General features: G+C 36.2%; 2 protein-coding genes across 2 annotated transcripts in view; both read right to left on the reverse strand.

Moving 5' to 3' along the window:
* Window positions 1-27,921, reverse strand: part of GDA (guanine deaminase) — a 227,440-nt gene that overhangs the window by 190,607 nt on the left and 8,912 nt on the right. The window contains exon 2 of the mRNA XM_019650670.1: window positions 5,951-6,057. The gene's annotated coding sequence lies outside the window, so the exon portion shown is untranslated. The remainder of the gene's footprint in view (window positions 1-5,950; window positions 6,058-27,921) is intronic.
* Window positions 1-27,921, reverse strand: part of CUNH9orf85 (chromosome unknown C9orf85 homolog) — a 49,242-nt gene that overhangs the window by 12,458 nt on the left and 8,863 nt on the right. The window contains exon 2 of the mRNA XM_019650671.1: window positions 5,951-6,057. Coding sequence (XP_019506216.1) covers window positions 5,951-6,057 — 107 coding nt within the window. The remainder of the gene's footprint in view (window positions 1-5,950; window positions 6,058-27,921) is intronic.

Raw genomic sequence — 27,921 nt, forward strand, 5'->3', positions numbered from 1 at the left:
CACTATGCTAGGTTAAAGAAGCCAGCCAAGAAAGACTACATGCTATATGATTTCCATATACAGGATACTCTGGAAAAGGTAAAACTATAGGGAAAGCAAACAGATCTGTGTCTGCCAAGAACTGAGATTGGGGGAGGAGTGACTACAAAGTGGCATGAAGAAATGTTTTGGGATAATGGAACTGTCCCTATATCTTAATTGTGGTGTTGCTCTTACAACTGTACTCATTTGTCAAAACTTATAAAACTGTTGTTAAAAACAATAGGCCCAAATAGATTCAATTATGCTAAGCCCCAAGCCACCAGAGATTTAATGTCAATTTTGGCTCCCCCAGAAATGGAATCTTAAATCAGTCAAAATCAGGAATCGCCTAATCAGCACTAAATTTGGTAATCTGCCTGATAAATCCCTGATATCGCCTAAAGAAAAGTGATTTTGCAATAACCAACCAGCTTTTTTGTCTAACTTATTCCCGCTCCCTTCTTCTTATAAAAGTCTTTCATTTTGTAAAGCTCTTTGGAGCTCCTTTCTATATGCTAGATTGGATGCTGCCTGATTCATGAATTGTTGAATAAAACCAATAACATCTTTAAAGTGCAATAAGTTGAATTTTGTTTTTAACACTGTATACTACAAAGGGTGAATTTCACTGTATGTAAATTATACCATCAAGAGACTTGACTGGGAAAAATAATTAGAATTTTAAAAAACTCTGAATTACAGCCTAAGTGAAAATATTTATTAAAGAATTTCTGTTAACTTATTTGGTATGTTGGTGTTTTGACTTTCCAAACAGCTTTACTTAATTAATCTGCAATAAAAAAATAGATTTAAAAAATGTACACTATTAGAACACATACAGATAAAGTTACAATAATCCAAATGGATTAGGAAAATTGTCAGTGTTTTTTTGACTATAACTTTTTGAAGTTTTAAAATAATTTTAAAGAGTCTGTCTTGATTAGGTTCTTCTGAGGCTTCAAAAAATTAGAATATATATTTATAGTTTCATACCAGGGAATCCTGGGGTAAACCAATCCTTAAGTATTCAAAACTGCTAATTAAAGGGTAAAACTGTATTTACGCAACTGTTAATGATAAAATTTACATGCAAAAAAAGTTTAAAAGTGGGATATCATGCTTAAGAATTTCAAGTCAAAAGATCACAGATTCTACATTCTCTAGCCCAGCTTGTCCCCAAAACAGTGACTCTTAACACTGCCTCAACACCTGCATAGTTTATTAAAATGCAGATTCATGGCATCACCAGTAATCAATCTTGAGGATAGGTCCGAAGAATCTGTCAATTAAACAAACTCTTCAAGGCATTCTTATGCACATTACCACATGAGAAATCTTGAGCAGATCAAAGTAATACTGCCTGGTGGGGGATTTCCAGTGTTCCGTTGCTGGTTGAGACTGGAATGGCCAATTTCGAGAAGAGCAAGAATTCTATTGCTGAAAGCAATTACGCTCTTTTGAAATTTAAATTCATTCTGAAAAAGTTAGTTTTATTAGGCTAGTATCTCTGTGAATATAAATATACCTATTTATAAGAAGATACAAACACATTTTTAAATGACTTGTTTCCTTTTTATAAATGTGTAAAAATGTAAGCTATAAAATTTTTTAAACGTTTACCACCTTTCAGTTTCTCTGTCACAGAGTGCGACCTTTGTGGGCCTTCTCTTTCAAAACTCTTAATCCATGCTTTACATCCTCATTAGGGGTAAATGAGAGGCCTGAAAGTAATTGAATTTCTAGATTTTTTTCACCTCAGTAATACATTTATCTAACCAAAGAATGCTGATCTTAAGGATGCACTGGTTTAGATGTTATTTTAATGATATGAGATATGCATTCAAAGTTTTCATAAAACTTGTGAACTATACCGAAACATCTTTTTAAATAATTATACCGAAACATCTTTTTAAATAACTGTAAATTATTTAATCACTACTGTCTTTTTTTTCCAAAATGCATAGTAAGGAAAACTTTAAATTCATGTAAATATAAACTTTACCTAATTTCCCTTGAAAATGGATATATCTTGAAAATGTTATGAGTACATTGCTAAGAAAATTTCAGAGGTGCTAAAATAATGATGGTTTTGCCTTCTTTTCATTTCTCCATGGAATATAATTCCTAGGAATAATCTACAAATCTTGACTATTCATATACCACTAATCACTTTAGTGGAAACTGTGGTCAAATAACACAGGTCACGCCTGCAAACCATGTTTACTAACAAAGGAGACAGTACTACACTTTTTAAAAATGTTACCATATTTAAGGATAAAAATCAGGGACAAAATTTAAATTTTCAATGGACCATTGTAAATACTAGAAAATATTATTTTGAAAATAGCACTGATTTGGGAAATAGAAGACCTAGATTCTAGCCTAGCTTAGACATGTTCTTGCTATATAATCTTTGAAAGTCACTTTAACTTTTTTAACAGTTTACATTTTTTTTTTTTTAATTGGGGAATTGGGGAAGGGGACCAGCCAAGCTGTTGTTCCTCAATCTTAGTTGTGGAGGCTACCTGTTGTCCTCTGGCTGTCTGTCGGCAGCTCATGGCCTCTAAGCTCAAGGTGCTGTGTTACAATCTTAGTTGTGGGTGGGCATAGCCACCATCCCATGCGGGAGTCAAACCAGCAGCTTTGTTGTTAAAAGCGCACGCTGTATCCACTGAGCCATCCGGGTGGCAGCTCAGCTCAAGGTGCCTGAGTTCAGTCTTAGTTGCGGGCGGGTGTAGCCCACCATCAAGCAGGTAGTCTTGTTGTTAGGAGCACGTGCTCTCGCCAGCTGAGCAATCCTGCCACCTGTTGGCTGCTCAGCTCGGGTGCAGCATCACTGGCACATGTGGGAATCAAACCGGCGGCCCTGTTGCTCAGAGCTCGTGTTCCTAAACTAACTCTTAACCAACTGAGCCACTCAGCCGGCCCCACTTTAACTTCTTTGAGTGTCATTCTTATAATGGATATAAAAGTACTGGCACCTTAGCATGAACAAAGACAGTGGCACCTAATTGTACTAGTTATCACTGTATTCGTCACCTCCACAAACTCATAGCTAAAAAATCAAAAATAAAAATTCCACATATACTTTAATGACATCATTGTGATACTAACATGATTTTTTATATTGTATAATAAGACATATCAACATTTGGAAGATCTGTATAACTCAGTGAACTAGTATTTTCCAAATGAACAAATGCATGATGTTACAAAATCATCTGAAAGTATAAGAAAGACCAATTTAGTGTAAAAGCGTAAAGTGTTCATTGATGTACTTTCAGATTCTACATTGTAACTAACCTTTAGGAAATTGCCACTTGTTGAGATGTGGTATAGTATCAAAAATGAATTTCTACAATAATCTGGAAAAGGCTTTTAAAATTTACATTTACTCCTTTTAAAATTTACCTTCCTTTTCCTTTTACTATCTGGACACTAAAGAAATTTGTAAACATGCAAAACAATGCCATTTTTCTCACTAATACTTGTTTCAAAAGTTATTTTCCATAAAACGTTATTAACATTTAATTGGAATGTTATTTATATTCATATTATTTATTAAATAATTATTTTTTAAATGTCTGTTTTCATAGATAATACAATAAATATCAATAGATATAACCCATGTAATAAACCAAGCTCTCTGGGGTCCTCAGTAATATTTAAGAGTGTAAAAGGGTCCTGAGAACAAAGTAATCTAGACAATACATACCAATGGGGAAAAGAACTTATCTTGTATTTCTAGTATTGACTAGAAGTAAAAGGCTTATTTTACTCTGCCAACTTTTCTGGCAGTGTCTTCATTTCCTGGTTATATTATTACACTTTAACCTTTATCATAATTCAGCTCCACTTGTAATACTCACCCACAGGCGATGACTAGGTGCTTTCGTAAACAGTGCATGTAGTACTCCACCCTTGGTGTACAAATAATAGAAACTCCACATCGACAGAGTCCCATAAAGTCACATTTCCTCCAGTGGCCCTAAGTAATCTGTACTAACACAGAAAGATTCCGAAACTATACTAAGGAATTACATCATATGCTACTTAGAAAATGCTTTTAAGGAAAAAATGTCCCCAAATTCCGAGAACTTTGAGCAGAAGCTACAATTCATTTATTTCCCTGTGTGCCTAAATGATGTGTTTGAAAATAAGTAGAGAGATCGCACTACCTCTTCTTACTGCAGTAGATTTGATTAGAAATATTCTTGAAAGAGTGTAAAATACTTACCCCCGACCAAGAGTACTTTAGAAAAAAAAGAGAAAATTATAATCATTACACTTTCGGGGAGGCAATTTTAAGTCAAAGCTTGCTGTATCAATCAATATTAATGTCAAAAAGTAGGCTTCATGCACTGGCAAACAATTAATGAAAGTAATGAAAACTCCACTTTTACCTTTAAATATTAAAGACCAACGTTCTGGACAAGAATAAAGCCAGGGTTATCAGTTACCATACACCACAATATGATGAGAAGAGCAACCTGTGACTGAAACTCCACTCTATGACATTTCAATACTGCTGGAATGTGGTGACATCATTCGCACATGGCTGATTAACCATCAGAGATTTGGCCTATTATAACAAAAGAGGCAAAACTCTATAGTTCATTGTCATACACTGGTAAACATGGAGGATACTGAGAATATTATAGGATATAACAATGTTTACCTTTTTTTGATAAAAGAACAAAAACAAAATAATGATCAACCCATTTTAAGTATAGATATTCAACCACAAAACCAAAATTCTCATTCTTGTTTTCTCTTTATTAAATGTATATTCAAAGCATAGAGAAAATCTTTTCCACAGGCTACACTGATTAATGTTCATAGATCACCAAGTGTGCACTTTCTCTTTACTACAAAGTTTTTACTAGCCAAATTAGCCAAAGAAGATCTTCAAGATAATCTTTTATAGACCAACCCCATTTTTCAAAGTCATCTATCTATCTATCTATCTATCTATCTATCTATCTATCTATCTATCTATCTATCTATCTTCGTGGTGATGGTACAAAACATAACATAAACTACCATTTTAACCATTTAAGTCATCCAGTTCAGTAGTGTTAAGCGCTTTCACATTATTGTACAATAGATCTCCAGAACTCTTTCATCTCACAAGTTTGAAACTCTATACCTATGAAACAACAACTCCCCTCGTCTCCTTCCTCCTGGCCCTTGGTAACCACCATTCTACTTTCTATTGTTATGAGTTTGACTACTTTAGACAACCTCATATAAATGGAATCATACAGTATTTGTCTTTTTGTGACTGGCTTATTTCACTAAACATAATGTCTTAAAGGTTCATCCATATTGTAGCAGATGACAGAATTCCCCTCCTTTTTAAGGCTAAATAATATTCCATTGTATACACAAAGGGTGCCAAAAAAAAGGTATATACATTTTAAGAAAGGAAAAATCTGTATTGATTGTAATACTCAATATATACCAATAACAAAAAATGAACACAAGTCATGTTTGACTTCTGCAATTACAAAAGGTGCTCAAAGTGGTTACCATCAGCATCCAGACACTTTTGATGATGGAACTACTACTTGAGCAATGTTGACCAAAGTGTCCACTTGTACTCGTATTGTTGCCTCATCAGTGGGAGGTAGACTTTTGCAAAACAAATTTCTTCCTCTCTAACCCACCTTTTATGAACAAGATTCTATAAAAATGGTGCTTTATTTATTTACGGAAAAATGAGACAGGGAATGATGAATCCACGTTTTCAATCTATTTGCCTTCACAATCCAGAATTTAGCATGTAAGATGAATTTCTACATGGGAGAATGGAATTTTTCTCTCTTTACCTTAATATTTATTAGGAAAAAATTTTGAAAATGGGGTAATGAAATAATAAATTACAATACATATAATACTGGTATGGTAATGAAGAAACTTAACTCACCATTTTTTAGGCTTTGATAACGGTTTGTATTTGCTGTACTTCACACGCCATTCAAGAACTTCTTTACAGCGCTGACATACTCCATCATGAAGTTTTGCATTAATTTTCTTAAAAACAAACAGAAAAACAAATTGAGAATTTCACCTGTGACCCAACATTGCAAACCTCATGAAAAAGGCACGAGAGGATATGTGATCAAGCGGCAAAGTAGGTAAACGCTGTGCTTGCATCCTCATACCACATCAATATTACAACTAAACTACAGAATAACCATCATTGAGAATCACCTGAAGTCTAGCTGAATGGAAGTCCTACAACTAAGGATATACAGAAGAAGGCCTACAAGGTAGCTCCCATAAAACTGTCAGCTGATTTCTCAACAGAAACTTTGCAGGCCAGAAAGGATTGGCAGGAAATATTCACAGTGATGAAAAACAAGGACCTGCAATCAAAATTACTCTACCCAGCAAAGCTATCATTTAGAATCAAAAGGACAGATGAAGAGCTTCCCAGACAAGAAATAGCTAAAGGAGTTCATCACCAGCAAACCAGTATTACAAGGAATGTTAGAAGGACTTCTTTAAGAAGAAAAAATGATAAAAAACATGAATAATAAAATGGCAGTAACTACATATCTACCAAAAATTACTTTCAATGTAACGGATTAAATTAAATTAAATTAAAAAGACATAAGGTGGATAGATGGATAAGAAAACAGGACCTTACATATGCTGCCTATAAGAGACTCACTTCAGATAGCAAGGCACACACAGACTGAAAGTAAGGGATGGAAAAAGATACTTCATGAAAATACAAATGAAAACTAAAAAAGTTGGAGTAGCAATACTTATACCAGACAAAACAGACTTTTAAGCAAAAGCTATTAAAAAGAGACCCAGAAGGACCTAGTAATCCCAACTCTAAGTATTTATCTGAAGAAGCCCAAAACACTACTTCAAAGAGATATGTGCATCCATATGTTCATTGCAGCATTATTTATAATAGCCAAGATATGGAAGCAACCTGGGTGTCCATCAAATGGTGAATGAATAAAGAAGAGGTGGTACATATATACAATGGAATGTTACTTAGCCATGAAAAACAATAAAATCTTGCCATCGGCAACAATATGGATAGACCTGGAGGGTATTGTGTTGAGTGGAGTAAGTCAGACAGAGAAACACAAATGCCATATGATTTCACTTATATGTGGAATATAAAGAATAAACAAACAAAACAAAAACAAACTCATAGATACAGAGAACATTTTGATGATTGCCAGATGGGAGTGGATTTGGGGAATGGGTGAAAAAGGCAAAAGGATTAAGAAATACAAATTGGTAGTTACAAAATAGTCATGCAGATGTAAAGTACAGCATAAGAAATACAGCCAAAAATATTGTAATAACTATAATATATATGGTATCAGAGGGGTACTAGATTTATCAAGGTGATCGCTTAGTAAGTTCTATAAAAGTCTAGCCACTATGTCGTACATCTGAAGCTAATATAATATTGTATGTCAACTGTAATTGAAACATAAAAATTTTTTTTAAAGATTTTATTGGGGAATTGGGAGAGGGGAACAGCACTGGGGAATTGGGGGAAGGGGAACAGACAAGTTGCTGTTGTTTTGTTCTTCAGTCTAGTTGTGGAGGATGTTGCTTTTACTGGCCCAGGCTGGCACCGTCATTGCACTCTTCCCGGGTGAGGCAGATCAGTCGCCAGCCTCTGGACGGCCACTCACAGGCGGCTGCTGGCTGTTGGCTACACATGGTAGCTTATGGCAGTCCACTGCAGCAGGGAGCTGCAGCCTATGCCGTCGCCGGTGACGCACAGCACTCCAGCCCCAGGTAGAGCTGCCGTTCACCATCTTAGCTGCAGAGGGCAGTGTCACTGGCCCTCATATGTGGGATCCGAACCGGGGCCCTCTAGCATCCCAAGCCAGTTCTTAACCAACACACCACTTGGCCCGGCCCTAAGAAATGTTTTTAAAATTATATAACACACACAAAAAGTCAAATGAGAAATTTGTCTTTTAAAAAACATATTTTTTAAATATCATTAAAATGATACTTTTACATACATTACTCAATTTGGTTCTTTACAAAAACAAAAATTCTAAACTGGTGCAGCTAAGAAATTTTAAAACTCCAGGCAGGAGTATTTTGAACAAGTCCTCACCACTGGTTCTGATGTGTGCATGTTAAAACTCAAACTGTACACTTTAGAAAAGTGCATTTTCCTGTATGTAAGTCATATCTCAATAAAAATGTAATAATAAAGAACTAATTCATATTTTAAGACTACTCTTCTGAAAATTCAAATCTTACCATTGAGAAATGAGAAATTAAACTTAGAAATTAGACAGCCTTGAATTGTGCGTCTGTGGGGGAGGGCAAAGACTATGAAACTTGAGAAAGGCGTACCAGGGAGAAGCAGCTGCAAGCAAGAAGGCATTTAATTATTCAATTCAATCCTTTTGTATTCTCATGTAAAGAAAAATGTTTAGAATAATTACCTTGCTAATGTTTCTTCAAAACAGAAATATGTGCACATGAATATCTGTGGTGGGGAAAAGGGCTTTTGTGGGAGGTGGGGGGACCGGCCTTTTTATTGTAATTTTCTTCCCAAAATGTGCTGGGAATTAAATAGAATGGGAAATTTTTAAATGTGTCATATGTTCTCCACAATAGTTTATATTTTATAACATATTCATTTGATTCAGGACGTAAATTAAATATTTTCACTAAGTACTCTGAGAATTCTCTAACTTACTTGCCTGTGGGTCTTTGCCTATTGTTGTTATAATGAGTATAGGCCATTTTAAGTTTTCTTTGCTTCCTTTGTTTCCCTTTATTTCTCATGAGGAAAAAAAAAAAGCATCACAAAAGATGCAGATTCTTTGGAAGGTTATTTGAATCCGGGTTAAAAGCACAATGTTAGAGATGGCCTGAAACAAAACTTTGAATAGTGCTTGGTATTCTTTAGAATTCTAAACAAGAAGGCAAAATAATCTGACAAACATTTATTCAAACAGAAATATTTCAAGGGTATTTTCAAACATCATAAATTAAACTGTTGGATATATTATGCTTGAATTTAACTCTGGTGAAAAATACAATTTTGTTACGTATGCATTGTGTATAAGCATTCCTTTTTTTTTCTTGACCTAGACGGAGAGTCCCAGGGAAAATACATTCTGCATGCCACTCTAAGTCCTTACAGTGGTCTGCTAACTGTTGCCAGAAAGAAGGAAATCTGTGACTAATATAAAATTCCTCTTCTTATCAACTTTGGTACTTAGTTATCTCATACGAGGCTTACTATGAAATACTCAGAACTAAAGTTCACATTTCATCATTTGTTCTCACTGCCCTCTGTTGACTAGAATATTTTATTAAAGCATTAATTATATATTTTCATAACTCTAATAATGGAAACAAGCTAATTACTTGACCTATGATTACAATATGAATATGATATAAATCGTTCTAATTAGAATATTCTTAGAATGCAGAACATTTCATTACCTGCAATTTTATTATATATAACACTGCTTGTTCGCTAGGAAGCATTCTTTCGTTTCTCTTTTGTTTCTGTATCCAATTTCTGACCAGTTCATCTTGATTTACAAAGCTGCACATAGTTTTGAAACGGGTTTATTTAGGGTGGATCGACAGAACAAAACAGGTCTTTGTGGGAACTTGTCCTGTGAGTGATGTGTGAAGCTGTGTAAACGGAGAAGTTGCACAGAGCTCACATGACTAACAGGCACTACTACAAAATTAAACTTGATTTTCACGTGTTATGAATGAGAGTAAGAATGAGAATAGTACCTTCACTTAAAAACAGTTGCAGAAAGAAAGAAAACTGTACACCTTGTTTTACTATATTTTGGCAAAATAGAAAAAGTGAATTCCACAGACATGAGCAATGAAAGTTAAGTCCTAGTTCTAGGAATCCTTCTGCCTGGGGCAAAGGAGATGGCAATCAATCCTACCTCACTCACACCTATACTGTGTACAGCTAACTCTGTTTTGGCAATTAATTTTAGCATATCCCTCACGGTAGAAGAGCATAGGCTATTAAGGTTAAGATTTAAGCACGGCCAAATATCAAGTCAAAACTTAAGTTTTGTAGTACAAAAGACTTTAAAGATCAGTTAACAAGCTTCTTTCCAGATCTTTAAAGGAAAAAAAAATCTCCAGTGAAAGATTCCACTGAATTTAGGAATCTTCGTTAAAGAACAAAACTTTATCAAGTGAATTTTTTTAAGTTAGAATAGATTTAAGGTGTATCAAAAGATACTCCTATTTAGTATGTATGTCAAGTCTTAAAAATGTCTTAGCCATTATTAATTCATACCATATATTTTATAGTAAATGTTGTTATCCCTGCTTTAAACATTGGGCTGTGAGACAATGCATCTTTGGTAATAATATAATATAACCATCCTGAAAAGAAATTGGGTGAAGACTTCAACTCCCAAGAAGATAGCAAGAGCAAGTTGTAAATATAACATTTGTACCAACATGCTGATGCTGCAAAATACCTGATAAAATATAAAGTATCATTTAACAGAAGGACAATACTGTGGGGGGAAAGGAAATTTGATTACCATTCAAGAGCAACTAATACAGTCTTTCATTAGGACTTTTCGTACATCATAATTCTTTCAGAAATGCTAAAAGTAAAGCAGTGGTATATAGCGTATACTATATCTTTAATTATATTTAAATATATATCTTTTAAAATTTTCTAGTAACAGTCGCTTAGTCTAAATTTGCTTAGAGGATAAAGGATCTCTGAATTTGGGATCAAGAATTGATATGATTACTACTACTAATAATAATAAATTTAAAATTTAAAATTTACAAATTTTAAAATTTGTAAAAAAATTTTAGCAGTTTTTTACATTGCTAAAAGTAAAGCAATGGCATATTTTACTTCCCTTAATAAAAAAAATAGCTTTAAGAAATGAAATTCTAGAGGAAAATGCCAATACTAACTACTGTTGAAAATCCATTTCCTTGGAATGGCCTTGTTCTTCCCCGTTTTATCGCTTCCCACAGAAATAGCGTATCCTATATCTTTAATTATATTTAAATATATATCTTTTAAAATTTTCTAGTAACAGTCGCTTAGTCTAAATTTGCTTAGAGGATAAAGGATCTCTGAATTTGGGATCAAGAATTGATATGATTACTACTAATAATAATAATAAAGAAGAAAATCTGTCTTTTAGAGGTTGTGACTTTCAATTCATACACTACATTATTTTAAATCCTTTTAATATGGCTAGCACATTGTTGGGCATAAAGTATCTTACAAAATAAATATAAGCAAAAAAAAATAGATGAGGGGATCCGACTGAGGTGGAAATGAGGGGAGGTAGGGAAAAATTACGAAGCAGTCAGGAGTGCTGCTCAGAAGTGCGCTTCCTGAAGATGGGCCACAAGTGAGATCTGAGCTTTCCAGCAGCTGGCAAAACACAGTATTCCTGATGTTCACAGGATCTATAGGAATGCACTGCATATCAGAAGGCCATCTTCAGTAAATAGTACTCAACTGAGTTCTAAAAGCATTCACCTCCATTATGAGAATTTTCAAACATGCAGAAAAAAGTTAAAATACTAATGCATAGCCAGATACAGCCTAGAGACAACTGTTAACATTTTATCCACTTGCTTTTCATGTGTGCATACTTATGAGATGCAATCAAAAGATACAGTGAATGTTTAAATTTAAAAAAATGTATTACAGGGCCGGCTGAGTGGCTCAGTTGGTTAAGAGTTGGCTTGGGAGCACGAGCTCTGAGCAGCAGGGCCACCAGTTTGGTTCCCACATGGGCCAGTGACACTGCACCCTCTACAGCTAACATGGTGAACAATAGGTCGACCTGTAGCTGGGCTGCCATGAGTCGCTGGTGACGGTGTAGGCTGCAGTGGGCTGCCGTAAACTACCATGAGTGGCCGGCAGCCAGCGTGAGGGGCTGGCAGCTGAAGTGAGCTGCCATATAATGGCTGGTGACTACCATGAAGAGTGCAATGATCATAATGCCAACATGGGCCAGTGAAGTGACGTCCTCCACTAGACTGAAGAACAAAAGGACAGCAACTTATCTATTCCCCTCCCCCAATTCCCGAATAAAATCTTAAAAAAAAAAAAAGTGTTACAGTAAAAGACACATTGCCATTAATCCCCCCCACCACCCACCCTCCGGCTTTGAACACACTTATCCCATCATTCTTGTTACTTTTTGAAGCAGTTCTGGAAGTCCTCTTTCGTGGTGTCTTTACTTCATCCTCCATCATGACAATGCTATGTGTCACACATTGATTCTGATACAGCAATTTCTGTCCAATAAAAACATTACGGTGTGTCCTCGTCCACCTTATTCACCGGATCTGGCACTGTGTGACTTCTGACTCTTCTCTAAAGTCAAAATGACCATGAAAGAAAAACGTTTTGAATTGATTCAGGACATCAAGGCAGCCATGGCAGTGCAACTAAAGACACTCACAAAAGAGGACTTCCAGAACTGCTTCAGAGTGATGTGGATGGAAAAGAGGCCACATATTAACCTGACAAGCTCAGGAGACTGAAAATAACCACATAGGATGGCATGAGCATAAAAAAAATTTCATAACTAAGTGGGCCATGGCAGGAAGTCACATCTTTAGCTTCCATCATAAAGTTAATCTGTGCCTTTTCAGTGGGCCTGTCTGTTGTCTTTTTGCATCTAAGATTAACATCTTTGTAATGTCAGTAATCCCTTTTCTGGACCAGAGCTGGAAACTGCGAAATTCCTCACTATTATGCTTGTCTCCTGATTACCACCTCTATGTAAAAAGTGAACTATTAACTATCCTGCACCCACCTATGTAAAAGAAGTACCCGTCTCTCCAATTTACTTTTATCCAATCCCAGAGATTTCCCTGCTTTGCTTTCTCCCAGCCCCTTAATCTATCTCTGATGGATTTCATGTAACATTCCTGCTCTGATTTTATGTATAAAATAAGCTGCAAACCGCCATTTCACAGATCTCAAGCCGCTGAGATTTTGCTTCCTGGCAACTGTCATCAGTTTGGCTCAAATAAACTCTTGTCAATTTTCTCTTAGGCTGGATGTTTTTCGTTGACAGTGGCAAGAATGATGGGATAAGTATGTTCAAAGGGAGGGGAAGTATTTTGAGGGGATTAATGGCAATGTGTCTTTTACTGTAATAAATTTTTAAAAATTTAAACATTCACCATATTTTGTGATTACATCTCATAAAATAAGTTGCAGACATCAAGACACTTTACCTAGTAATCATACATACCCTAGAAACAGACTTTTCCTACTTAATCACAATACTGTTACCATACCTCAGAAAAATAAAAAATCTCTCATGTCATTGATTACACCCAGTCTACATTGAAATTTCCTTGACTGCTCCCCCTAAATGATCAAATCAGTATTTAAGTACTGCTTGTTCTCTCTCTTTTTTTCTAGAAGGGTCTCCTCTATTACACTGATGGTTTTGACAATACCAGACAAACTGTCTTCGAGAGTATCCCACATTTTGGATTTGTTTGTTTTCTAATGGTGTAATTTAACTCATTGTTTTGTCTACTATATTTCCATAAATTGGAAGTTAGGTTTAAAGGCTTGATTTAGGGACCGGCAGAGTGGCGCGTTGGTTAGGAGTTGGCTTGGGACATCAGCTCTCAGCAGTAGGTCCCGGGTTCAGATCCCACATGAAGGCCAGTGACACTGTGCCCTCTGCAGCTAAGATGGTGAACAACAGCTCAACCTGGAGCTGGGCTGCCGTGAGTCGCTGGCAATGGCCTAGGCTGCAGTGGGGCTGGCTGGCAGCTGGTGTGATCTTTCGTGAGCTGCCATGAGCCGCGGTGAGTGACCGTCCAATGGCTGGCGAGCGACTGCCTCACCCGGAAAGAGCGCAATAATACCAACATGGGCCAGTGTAACGACGTCCTCCACAACTAGACTGAAGAGCAAAAGAACAGTAACTTGGGGCTGGCCGAGTGGCGCGTTGGTTAAGAGCTGGCTTGGGATGCCAGAGGGCCCTGGTTCGGATCCCACATATGAGGGCCAGTGACACTGCCCTCTACAGCTAAGATGCTGAACAACAGCTCAACCTGGAGCTGGGATGCCTTGAGTCGCCAGCAACGGCATAGGCTGCAGCCCCTGCTGTGGTGGGTTGCCATGGGCTACAGTGTGTAGCCAGCAGCCAGTGTGAGCGGCCAGCAGCCGCTGTGAGTGGCCATCCAGGAGCCGGCGACTGATCTGCCTCACCCGGGAAGAGTGCAATGATGGTGCCAACTTGGGCCAGTGAAGCAACGTCCTCCACAACTAGACTGAAGAACAAAACGACAGCAACTTGTCTGTTCCCCTTCCCCCAATTCCCCAGCGCTGTTCCCATCCCCTAATTCCCCAATAAAAATCTTAAAAAAAAAAATAATAGTAACTTGTCTGTTCCCCTTCCCCGATTCTCCAACGCTGTTCCCCTCCTCCAACTCCCCAATAAAATCTTTAAAAATAAATAAATAAATAAAGGCTTGATTTAGATCCAGGTTTAATAGTTTTTGACAAGAATAGTTCATCCGTGCTGCTGCTGTGAACTTTATATTACTCCAAGTCAGGAGGACCAAACTGTCCAGTTCTCACCCAGTCAGCCATGCAAACTGTGACTGATCACTTGGTTAAGGTGGTGACTGTCCAGATCGCTTCCAATTATAAAGATTAGCAATAATCTATGGGGGCTGTGTCAACGTATTATTCCACAATAACATTTCACTTCATGGTTTTAGCATCCATTCAATATCCTTTGCTTAAATAAATCTTTTTTTTTTTAAGTTGCAGAAAAGGAGTTTATTAGAAGTAAAAATACATTTCCAAGAAGCAGAAGTGGGCCCGAGCAGTAGAGAATGGTTCAAGGGCCATTATTAGAAAAGAAGTATACTCCAAAGGGTTTGGAGCGGGCTGAGCAAAGGAAGCTCAAAAGGCCGAATAAATCATTTTAAATGTTAACTCTATCATTCTTCCTACATTAATTTTTTTTAAAGGTTGCCAGCTGAAGTCAGTTTTGAGGTATAATCAATATACAGTAAAATTCACTCATTTTAGGTGCATTGTTCTATGCACCTGTCAACCAAAACATAGAACATTTCCATTGCTATAAAAAGTGCCCTCATGCCCCTGTGTTGTCAATCCCCTCTACAGCTCCCCAGGCAACACTGACTTTTTAATCTGCTCCTATTGTTTTGCCTTTTCCACACAATGTCATATAAATGGAATGACAAAGTATGTAACTATTTGAGGAGTTCATTCCTTTTAATTGGTGAATACTATTCCTGCTCTAATGTGTATTCATTTACCATTTGAAGGGCACGTGAATTGTTTCTAATTTGGTGTGCTAATAAATATTTGCATATAAGAATTGACATCTTAACAATATTGTGTGGGCAGATTTTTTTTCTCTTGGGTTAATATCAAAGAATGGTATTGTTGGGTTACATGATGATTTTATGCTTAATTTCATAAGGAACAGATTTTCACAGTGATTGTACCATTTTGTATTCCACTTTTTCTGCACCATTTTCAGTGTTTGAAATTGTAAATATTTTTATTTTAGTCATTCAAATAGGTGTGTAGTATTGTCTTATTGTGGCTTTAATTTGCATCTCCCTAATAATAATGTTGAACACCTTTTCTTGTTCTTACTTGCCATCATGTATTTTCTTTAGTGAAGGGTCTATTTAAATATTTTACCTGTTTTTTAATTGGGTTGTTCATTTTCTTATTATTGACATGAGGGTTCTCTAGGCCTTTATTGATACGTGCAAATATATTCTCCCAGTCTGTATCTTTATTTTCATTATCTTAACAGTATTTATCTAAGAGAAGTCCTTTTTAATTTCAATGAAGAATATTTTCTCAATTATTTCTTTTACAGGCCATGCTTTTTGTGTCAATTCTAAAAAATCTTTGAAGAATCATGAGGAGTCACACCTGTTTTCTTCTGGAAGTTTGGTAATTTTAGTTTTTGCATTTAGTCTATGGCCCATTTTGAATTAGCCTTTGTACATGGTACAAAATACTGATAGAGGGTCTTTTAAAATTATATATGGATGTCCAAGTTCCAGGACCACTGAATTGTGCTTAATTTGTCAAAAAAAGTAGCTGTGGGTCTATTTCTGAACTCAGTATTCTATCACATTAATCTATGCATCCACTCTCTCTAGATTATTGTAGCTTTAAGATTTTGAAATTGGTACTATGCGTCCTCCAACTCTGTTCTTTTGCAAAATTGTTTAGGTTATTCTAGTTCCTTTGCTTTTCTGTATACATTTTGGGATCAGCTCGTTGATTTCAACAAGAAGGCCTGCTATGGTTGTGATTAGGATTACACTGAAACTATAAATAAATTTGAAGGACAGCTGACATCTTAACAATATTGAGTATTCCAATCCATGAACACTGCATTCCTGGAATAAACCCCACCTGTCTATAATGTAGTTCCTTTTTATTTATTGATGAATACAAAATGCTAATATTTTGTTGTTGATTTTTGTGTCTAAGTCCAATGAGGAATATTGGTCCACTGTTTTCTTTCGTTTTTTTTCTTATGTCTTTGTCTGATTTTGGTGTCTAGCTCAGTTCCTAGAGAATTCACGTGCATGGATAGACTTAATGACTTAAAACAGTAGTAAAGATTTTATATACCTTAGAAGAACACTCGAATATAAAAAAATCATGTAGAATAAGCCCAAATCCATATTTTTAAGAGCTTAAGAACACATTTACATGATTAAAATTGTTTTTTGGTCACAAACTGAGAAAAAATATTTATCTTAACTAGATGGAGTTCGATTTCTTATAGCTATAGCTAGTCTTTGCTTTGATCATATTTACAGAACACTTTTAGAAAAATGAACTTTATTTTTGATAAATATGAATGGGCAGGGGAGAGGAGAGAGTTCAAACTTCACACAGAAATCTCTTTTGTATTCTGTCCAGTAGTCTGCAAACTTTGTTCATCTCCCTACCACTTGGCTTTGCAAGTAGTTCTTTCTCTTTCTTTTTTTCCACTGTACACTCACAATCGCATATTATATTAAATGATTTTCTTATGACAAGAACTTATTACTTCTGTAGATGAAAAATAACTTTACTGATCAATTTTACAGATTTAACACAATATGAGCATTTATATATAAATGTTCACATTATAGAAAGTTTATAAAAATACAGTAAAGAAAAAAAGACAAGTGTCACCACTGAGATTGTATACTTTACAGCATTTCAAGCACACATATTTACAAAAATTTGCATTTTTCTGTGCATAATAATTGTCCCTTTCTTCAGTCAAGTACACAATTATTTGGCTATTGAAGCAAGTGTTTCCTAATACTGTCTACAAATTTGCTTTGCTTTTTTATCCAGGCAGTTAAAATTTTAAAAAGAAAAGGAGACATTGCCATTTTCCTTTTCAAAAGGGAATTAAAAATATTGTTGCAATAATCAACTTATTATCACATTTACTATAGATAGAACACCATTACTTTATGATCCAGGATATCAATATTGACTTCTAGTCACTTAAAACTTTTAAACCTACAAACTCTTTTTTAATGTGATAAGTAATAGCTTAAATGTCTATTACGTACTCTCAGAAATACCTTATTTGGATAAGTTACTGAGTCTAACTATTTTTAATGTATTTTGTTATTTCACAAAATGAACTAGTCATATAAATAGCTCAGAAATACTTTAGAAGTGAGTTCTAGTAGTAAAATTGGTTTTATTACATTTAAAGAAAAACATAAAACCAAACTTACTATAGGGTTATTTCTTTTTAGGAAACTACATCTATTTAATGCAGCTAATTGGAGATTAGCTGTCAACATTTAAAAAAAATTTTCACAAAAAATCCAGTCCAAGTCTCCTTTAAGCAAAATATTATCCCAGTGTTCAAAATATCTGACATACCCAAAGGCTTAAAACAGTAAAATATTGCTGGTTAAAATCAGAATTAGGAAGCAAGAACCTGATACAAAGGTGCTAATCAAACTAACCTCAGAGTTCCACAAATGGTGGAATCCAATCTTTTATGATTTAGTTTTCACATGCCACCGGCTCTCAATTTAATCTTTAATTACAGTTCTCTAAAACTGTTTTTATTGGGGGAAGTGGGTTATTGACATTTGAAAATGTAGCATTTAAATTATGGAATCAAATATTGTAAACCTTCTCTTTGAGAAAGAAATTTTTTAAATCAGAGATAGGAACCTCCCCTTTAAAGATGGGATAAACTTGATTAAATAAATAAGACCTATAAAAACAAATAAATAAATACTTGATATACATACATCAAATACATAAATATTTGTTATCAATATTGGATTTTTTTGCTGTATAAAATTCTAATTAAAAGATACATAAGGCATCAAGTGAGGTATATTTCTACTGAAATAATTTTCTTTCCTGAAATCTAGTCAATCTTCCTCCCATTCCCTTTCTATTCATCGTAAGTCCATATACCAAACTGAGAAAATTGAAAATATATTTTATAAATACTCAAAGTGCTCCTCTTGTTCAATATACTTACAACATAAGTTTTTTCTAGTCAAGAATTAATATTTGATTCCCTCTCTCACTTTATTGTGATTGCTGGCATCTTTAACAGGCGACATCTGCGAAAATAAACAATTGCATTTCATCCAAAGACTGAATGTAAAATGAGTTCTGATCATCCCAAACAGAGGGACTATTCTCTCAATAAGCGGGTAGAGCTATTGTTTTTAGTTGCAATTACACAGAGAGGGTTTATATAGAAACTACCCAAACTACCTACTGATTTATTTCATCACTCAACCAAACTACCCAGATTTTCAATGACAAACAATGCAAACAGACACTTAAATGGAGCCACACCTGCCTACAGGCAGAAACATGCTGTTGCAGTATCTCCTTCTGGCAGTAAGAAAGCAATTTTTTTTTCTAAAGTGAATTTCACTCATTTGTTTTTAAAGAAGAATTAAAGTAAGTTGGTACTATGTATTTTAACAAGAAAATATTTCTGTAGGATTATAAGAACCAAAATACTGCATTGATAAACCAATCACATCTTTAGGTGTGGAGAGCTGGAACAAATAACATTCTGGTATGAAAAAGTTTTTAATTCTCTCCATTTTGTTCTAAAAGGCATAATTCAAAAGGGCATGTTATTAGGGCTGGCCAAGTGGCGCATTGGTTAAGAATTGGCTAGGGACGCCAGCTCTGAGCAGCAGGGCCCAGGTTCGGACCCCACATGAGGGCCAGTGACACTGCCCTCTACAGCTAAGATGGTGAACAACAGCTCGACCTGGAGCTGGGCTGCTGTGAGTCGCCGGCAACAGTGTAGGCTGCAGCCCCTGCTGCAGTGGGCTGCCGTGAGCTACCATGAGTGGCCGGCAGCCAGCTGAGCTGCCAAGAGCCGCTGTGAGCAGCCGTCCAATGGCCGGTGACTGATCTGCCTCACCCGGGAAGAGCAGAATGATAATACTAACATGGGCCAGTGAAGCGACGTCCTCCACAACTAGACTGAAGAACAAAAGGACAGCAACTTGTCTGTTCCCCTCCCCCAATTCCCCAATAAAATCTTTAAAAAAAAAAAAAAAAGGGCATGTTATGAATGTTAAAAAACTATTTTTATGGAAGGACCCACAATGAAACGCTAAAAACAACTTATCAGAAGAACGCAGAAGGGCCAGCTGAGTGGCTCAATTGGTTAAGAGCTCGCTCAAGAGTTTGAGTGCTGAGCAACAGTGGTTCAATTCCTGGCCCGAGCTGAGCAGCCGCTGAGCTGCCAACAGGTGGCAGGATGGCTCAGCTAAGAAAAAAAAAAAAAAGCAGAAGTAATAATCTCCTGACAAGGGAAATTTCGCCTTTCAACAATTAAAACATTGGCACTTAGTGTTTTAAGATAATGTGCTTTCAATTATCTTTGCGCCATCTTCATTATTAACTATAGGACATTTTTAGTAAATAAGTAACACAAGAACAACTTTTCTAAATGGAAATAAACTGCTGCATTGTTGGAGCAGTTCTATATGAAGCAAGCTTTTGCTTCCTCAGAATTTTGCTGTAAATGCCCAAAATGTCAATGGTTTTATCTAGGAATAATTTGTCTTTTTTGCAGAAAGACTCACCTTACAAAGTAGGATTGCACCCAACTCCACTTGCTCCATCTCAAGAGCCTTTGCTAATACTTCTTCCTCTGCTTACCCCTTAAAAATATCCATTCCACGATATTTATTTAATCAACTCACTCACTGCTTGTTTCTGTCTTCAACCCAGGTGCCTGTTCAGTGCTCCTTTCTTTTCACACTATTTATTCTTGGACAACTGAACCTGCAACTATAACCTAAGCAATGAGCTCAATGAGGATTACATCTAAAACTATGTCCCCAGTAATGCAGTCTCTCTCTCGAAGTCCTGATGTCTCAGCCTGCATGTGGGATATCCATTTTCCTCCTCATGGAAATCTTTGAAACACCTCAAATTCATGGGCTAAATAGCAATCACTATCTTAGCAATAAAATCTATTCCTCCTTTGTCCCAAACTTCATCTTTAAAAAGTCTTCTTGTAGGTTCAGGCACAAAATCTCAGGTCATCTTTGACTTCTCCCTCTCCTTTTACCAAAATGCCAACACTGACAAAAATCAGTTTTTCCACAATGTCCCTAATTTTGTCTTCTACTTTATATCCCCCTACTTCTTTATATCAGGTCCTCATTTCTGATCTGTATTACAGAAGTAGCCCCCACAAGTGGAAACTGGATTAGAGAGTAAAGAAGGTAGAGAAAGGAAGACCAAACTGTCAACAGTCATGTTTTAATAGACATCTGTCCATATTCCTCCTCTCGTCAAGGCACTCCCAACACTGACATTCAGGACTCTCCACAATTTGATCCCTGCTTTCTTTTCTGGTGCTATCACCTGTTTCTCCTCCCTATACATCTGAGCACTCCCAAGTAAACAAGGCTGATAGTACAGAAGCTATACTCTGTCTCCTTCTAAGTCTGCTCTGCCTCCTTTTGCTCTGTATTGGTGTGTTGAAGTTTAATTTTTCATTCAAATTCCAGCTTTGCCTTTCAAGCAACTGCCTAAGATCCCTTGTAGTGCTTCCAATCTCATTCAATATGTATCACACCTACTACGGCCAGGCATATATGAGATACTAGGAATAAAAACCAGGTAAGGTCCTTGCCCTTGAGCTAGTAAGCAGGCAGTGTGGAAATTATTATGGCAGAGATAAACAAAGGGTGATTTGGGATTGTCGTCTAGCTAACAAAGTCCAAGTGCCATGTCCAGGGAAGGCGTCATGGAAGCCTGAGAAAGTATATGGCCCTTTGGGAAAATTGCAAGCAGTGAGGAACAGCTGAACAGGGTATGAGAAGGCAAGGGATGAGCTAAACTACAGAAGAACTTGTTTGCCAAGCTAAAGAATTTAGAGTCAAACAGGGAAGGGACCTGATTGGATAAGATCCTAAGCAGCAATTAAAGACAATACTAGAAGGAAGTACAAAGATCAATAAGGAAGTTGCTGTAGTTATCTACAAATACTATATATGAAAATACTAATTTGGCTGTGGCAGTGGGGATAGAAAGGTGGGTACAGACATGGGAGATAACAAAGATGAAGAAATTATCTAGATTCTGTAAATGGTTATAGATGACTAGTATAGTTGGGTCAAAACATGACTCTAGGAAAAGTGACTTTCAAGCCAGTCTTGGGTACATAAGACCCAAGTGGAAAGCATATTAAAAATCCGATTTCCATGGCCCACTCCCTGAGATGGTGATTCTGTGACTCAGGAGCTTCTGCGGCATGAACCACACTTTGAGAGCCTGTGCTTAAGGTTATGGGAGGCGGAAATGCTCTGGAGCAAGGAGCTCAAACAGGGTGGGCTTCTAGGACAACAAGCCCTCCCCCTCCCACCTTCCTAAAATAGACGCAAATGCAGAAACCAAGACAGTACAATCCTTGGGAAGCCAGTCATGCAGACTAGAGTATCAAACATGGGGGAAGGTAATTACAGAGTACTTTCTTGTGTGGTTGGAGGACCATGTATGTTAGAATTGTCTAGGAGGCTTGTTAAGAATGAAGATTCCTGGACTGAATTCCAAGATCTACTGATTGAAAATTTCTGGCAACTGAGATTCTGCACTTTATACGAGCTTTCCTGGTGACCCTTAAAAATGAAAAGTTTAAGAAACACAACCCTAGATAACCACCAAGCTGACATGTCTAGAGAAAAGAGTATTTCCTATCTCACCTCTGCCACTGAGAGTACTATTATTAAGGAGGTGATATACTTTTCCTTACAAAGAAAGTTATGATTATTAGAGTTGAAACATCACTGGTTGGCATAGGTAACAAATAATAATAATATATAAAATTTATATAGTATCTTCTGCTAAAAAAAAATCAAGATTCACAGTTAATTATATCATTTCCTCATAACTCTTTGGGGGATAAATAATATTACTCCTTTTTTACAGATGAAGAAACAAATCCAGACAGGTTTAATAATCTGTCTGTGATTATAGATTTACAAAGAAATATAACCAGGGCTCAAGACCATGCCCTGACTCCAAATTTCATTCTTCTGCCCCACTATTCCATACTGCCTCTGTTTCAGAAACTAAATTTCAGTCTGATTTCTAATTTCACCACTGAGGGCACCACTTCTCTGGGAAGGTGCATTCTGATTTCCAACCAAGTGACTTAGAGAAAACTTTGAAATATATACAGTGTTACAACTAGACTATTTGCATGCTAATTTAAAAAGCTTTTCCAAAATTTTATATTAAAAAACATCACCAGCAAATATAATTTACCCTAGATGTTCACTCTCTATGTTCTTAATGTAGACATGGTTCACACTGGTATGGCACTATATAGAAACCATCTGTTTTCTACTCTCACTCTCTGAGATAGTAAATGGAATTTACTATCAGCAGTTTCCGGTCTTGATTCCCATTCCTGGAATTTCAGCCAAATCTAAACACATTGAAAACTCGGAAGTTATTTCTTCTTTGCCCTTTCCTATATTTTAATCCTTCCTTAGTTATGAGATCAAATGTCAGACCAAATCTCAATTAGGGAATCTAAAATTAGGAACATGCTGGGAAATGTGGGTAATCGCTAGATCAGTGATTCCCAACCTCTGTTTCTGCCTCTACTATTCACATTCCCATGTTACTCTTATCATCAAATATAGGAAACAGTATATCTTAATTAACAGGAGAGTAGTATTTGGGGGAAGGACAGGGAAGACAGATCCTGATACATTCTCTCCCAAAAGAAGTGTATGTCAAAACTAAAGGAGACAGAGCTAAATGGTGTGTTTCTATCTTCTTAAGAGATCTACTACATCATTTAACTCTCTGCTTGGCTGTTGACAGTTGCTGGTCAATGTTCTTTTGCTTACTCATGTCCTTGAGTCATTTCACATACATGGAACATGTCTGTACTTTGGCCAGGTGTCTAGACAAAAGCATGCTTAGGAAAGAATTAGTTGTTTACAGGGTTTATGATACAACAGGTCTTTTTTGGTTTTCATTATAAAAATAAAACAAACTAAATAATTTTTTGACAAAAGGCTGCTATCATAAATCTATAAACCACATACCTAATCCTTTATAAAAATTCTCCCTGCTGCTGCTATTCTTAGAACATTCCTGCGGCTGGGGGCAGGCATAATTATCTTCATTTTGCAGATGAGAAACTCCAGGCTTAGAGAATTAAGAGATTTGCTTGAGGTCACACAATCAAAAGCAGCAGAGGCGGAACCCATAAAAAGGTGCCGTTCAGTTTAGGGCACTCTATTAAAGTTACAAGTAGAAAGTGTTTCCCTATAGCTTTCAAGGTTTTCTAAATATTAGAAGAAGAAGAAAAAAAAGCACACAATTTTGCAAAGTACACCATTTCAATTTGTACTGTGTTTTGACTCAAATTCTAACACTAGTATATTAATTGTTTTGCAAATAGGGCCAAACCTGCTGGCTTGTTCCTAAGGTAACCTTGCAGTCTTATGACATTATTTGTTTAAAAAGCACAAGACAAAATTCCAGAGTTAGAAAAATCCATTTAGGAAAGAAAAACTATCTTTGCTAAGTAATGTTCTAAAAGAGGATTTACTTTTCTGTTATGTTCTTCACAGATTTTCAATACACTGAGACGTAGACAATAAAGAGTAGCTAAGTGGTGAGCCTCGTGTGCTGACTCTGTACAACTCAACTCGAGCAGCTAAGAGCTCAAGCAGCAATTGCATACTGTCATGAGGCAACACACGTTTTTATTAACACTCATTAGAAGTCAGTCACATTTTAAGATCTTGTCCAACCGGTATGGTATGCCCCAAGTTAGTGATCCTAAAAGAGACAAGCTACTGACAGACCATTGTTCAACAAGGCTGAACAAAAAAGGAGAATATTCATTTCCTCCTAATAGCATATTTTAGGAATTTATGGATTTACCTCTTTCAAGCATAATAATTGGTCATGGCCACAAAGCAAATAATTTTATCTTTTTAAAATAAGTCAACATCGTAAGTCATTTGCTTGGGGGCAGGTATACAGGTATAAGAATAATTATGATACTGAAGCTACTTAGCTTCTTCAAAGATGGCCTTGTTTTGGTCATTTTAATATGTCTTAAGAATAACCTATGGATGCTGACATCAGGAAAACATTAGGCTTGTGCCATGACTCATTTAGTTTAGAGTTCAGTATTCACATGTGACTTACTTAATCTCAGTTCAGAGAATTTTCTTATTCTTAAAAGGAAAACAAAGATGGTTTTGATGACAAGAATATAAAAAGCTAAGGGATAAAATCCAGGTATATTCTGAATAACAAATTCAAGTCATCTGTAACAAAATACTACTATTGGGTCGTTGGGAAAGTCATGACACATTTTTCTATGTTTTTCAATGCAAAAATGCGTCATGACTTTCCCTACAACCCAATACTTTTTATTTCTACAGATTTTTTCAAAATCTGAATTTGTCCTACAATGCTTCTGATTTTATTATCACATCATCCCTATGTGGAAGGAAGAAAGTTGTATTGTTAGTTACTTTTATTCTGATCTGTAGAGTTGATACAGCTTACCCATGGTGATAGAGAAAGTGACTCAGCAGCCATACCAGGAGTCTGAAGTCTACTCCTGGTGGTGCCCTGACTCTAAGCTTAGGACTCCTAACATGTCAAACTATGAAACGTGTCAGGGATTAGAATTCAATACACATGTATCATGGCTATCTCTCTTCTGTCTACAGGAACAATCTGAAAAAGTGTGAGTTAGTACGTACTCACACTACCCTAGGCATCTCAAGAATTCTGAAGAAGTATGATGTACATGCTTAAAATCTAGTGCTTCCTCACAGTGCTTACAATCAAGTTGGAGAGACAAAAGTAATGGGCATGACGTAAATTGGGAAAGCAAGCAATATCTGCTAGAGTTAAAATGGCATTTAAAATAAGAGATTTTTTTTTTTCAAACTGGGCTTGTTCAAACTGGGCTTTCAGAAGGATCTGGATTGAGGGGAAATCGGCACAGATCCAGGGCTGATTCAAAACCTATCATTTCATTCAGTCCTAACCCAGTGGGACAAAGCAAGGGAGTCATGTATTTAGCATCTCTACTAATGATGGTTAATTTGCAAAGGTGTCACGGAATGGGAAAGGCATTTTATGTTTTCAAACACCATTGCTACATGTGATACACAAGCTTAATTTTAAAAAACAGCAACTCATCTTCCTTCATACTTTCCTGTACCTCTTCTAATCACGTATTAAAACTAGAAATAGATTCATCCACAACAGAAGCAGGAGAGATTATGTACAGATATTCACACAGGCCACTGTGTTTCAGCCTTGCCTGAAATGTGTATGACCTGATAATGAAGAGAGAATAAGATGATTTAGATCAGTGCCTCTAGAGAGAGGAGAAATCCTATGTTTCTATTGCTAGATTATATGAATAATAGTGCAGTTCAATTTTTTTACGTTACTGAACTAAAAATACATTTCAAACCCTTAATTCAGCTATTTTATCAAAAGCCTTTTCCAATTGTAAGAAGATCTTGGTAAATTTACTAATTTGCTCACTATTGCTTTCTGGTACATTGGTCTTCTCTCCCCAGCTAGACCATCAACAGCTTGAAGGCTAGAACAAGGTCTTTTTTTATCTCTGTATGCCTACCACAGATACCGAGCAAATAATTGGCACTCGGGATTTAAAACTTTGATGGTGATACTGATTTTTCTTTTCTATAGTTTCTCCATCACCCAAACAAGACCTTTTGCTTGCTTTTATTTTTAATTCCCAGGTTTGGTTGAAATCTGGAACTATGGGTATAGATTTTGTCTTCCAAAAAATTTACCTCTTCCATTTTATGATTCACATATAACAACAACATTAACTTTTACTGCCATATTGTCAATGATTATTTAACATTAACTCAGCTTTACTAGGTTCCAGGTTTGCCACTGTTTCTTCTACCACATCTATTCTTATATTTGGGAGTACATTCCTAAATATATACATACTTTTTGGACAAACTTTTAGTTTGAATGGTTCTTTTGCCCTGATATCCGAGCCATAGTTTAGCTCTTTAAAAAACAAAACAGGGGTGGCCGGTTAGCTCAGTTGGTTAGAACGCAGTGCTCATAACACCAAGGTTGCGGGTTCGATCCCCTCATGGACTGCTGAGCTGTGCCCTCCACAACTAGATTGAAACAACTACTTGACTTGGAGCTGAGGAGTCTTGGAAAAGCACACTCTTCTCCAATAAAAAAACCAAAAAACAAAATAAAACAAACCTCTAAACTGAAAATACTTCCTTTACAGCATGTTGCAGACGTTGCCCTATTTTCTACAAGCTCCAGATGAGAAGTCTGATGCCTACAAAATTATAGTTGCTATGGCTAACCTCCTTTTCCCCCTCTCTGGAATCTCTGTTATGGATTTCTAATCATTGGAGTTGAAAACCATCATCTGTCTAGAATCCTTCTATCTAAAGGCCCAAGATTTCTTTCAGCTTTGTAAAATTTGGGCTTTCTTTACTTTTTATCATTTCTCCTCACCTTCCTTGCCTTCTGGATCTCCGTTAGACGTGCCTAGCTCAGTCTTCCGTATCTCAAATTTCATTTCATCATTGCTATCACTTTGGCCTGTTAAGACTAGGTTTCAGACTCATCCATTGGCTTCATCTCCCAAATTACTAAGGTAGTCTTTAATCTTGTCCGTACTGCTATTCAGCCATCCTATTCAGATGTTTACTTTACATTTCTAAAACCACAGTTGTAGTTTTTAAGAAATGTCACAGACTTTTTTTTTAACAGCAGTCTATCCTTGTTTTATGGCTATTGAGAGCTTTTAGAATCACTAAGGCTGAATACCAATTATACTATTTTAAAGTTCTCTTCTATGTCTTATATTACCTCTGTTAAATGGGCATGGTTTTCAATCATACATCTCATAGTTTTGATTTTCATAAAGAGTTTAGTGCTTCTTAGTAGTCTGCTGATATTTATAAATGAGAGCCTAGATCTGCACTATCCAATATGGTACCCACTATCCACATGTGCCTATTTAAATTAAAATAATAAAATTAAAATTCAGTTCTTTAGTTGCACAGGCCACATTTCAAATGCTCAGTTGGTACATGTAGGAGTGTCTACCATAGTGGATAGCACTGCTATAGAATATATCCATCGTCACAGAAAGTTCTTCCGGGTAGTACTGGTATAGAATAAGAAGTATCAAATATAGAAAGAACGGCTAAAGCAGAATTGAGAACTACTATTGCTCTACAAGTGAATTCAGATATAATCCCTGGCTCTGGGCGATAGGATCAAAGTTCACAGCGTGATGGCTTTTGCTTTGAAGGCATGAGAAGCATGTT

The sequence above is a fragment of the Hipposideros armiger genome, unplaced genomic scaffold (assembly GCF_001890085.2).
Source record: "Hipposideros armiger isolate ML-2016 unplaced genomic scaffold, ASM189008v1 scaffold_144, whole genome shotgun sequence".
Lineage (NCBI taxonomy): Eukaryota > Metazoa > Chordata > Mammalia > Chiroptera > Hipposideridae > Hipposideros > Hipposideros armiger.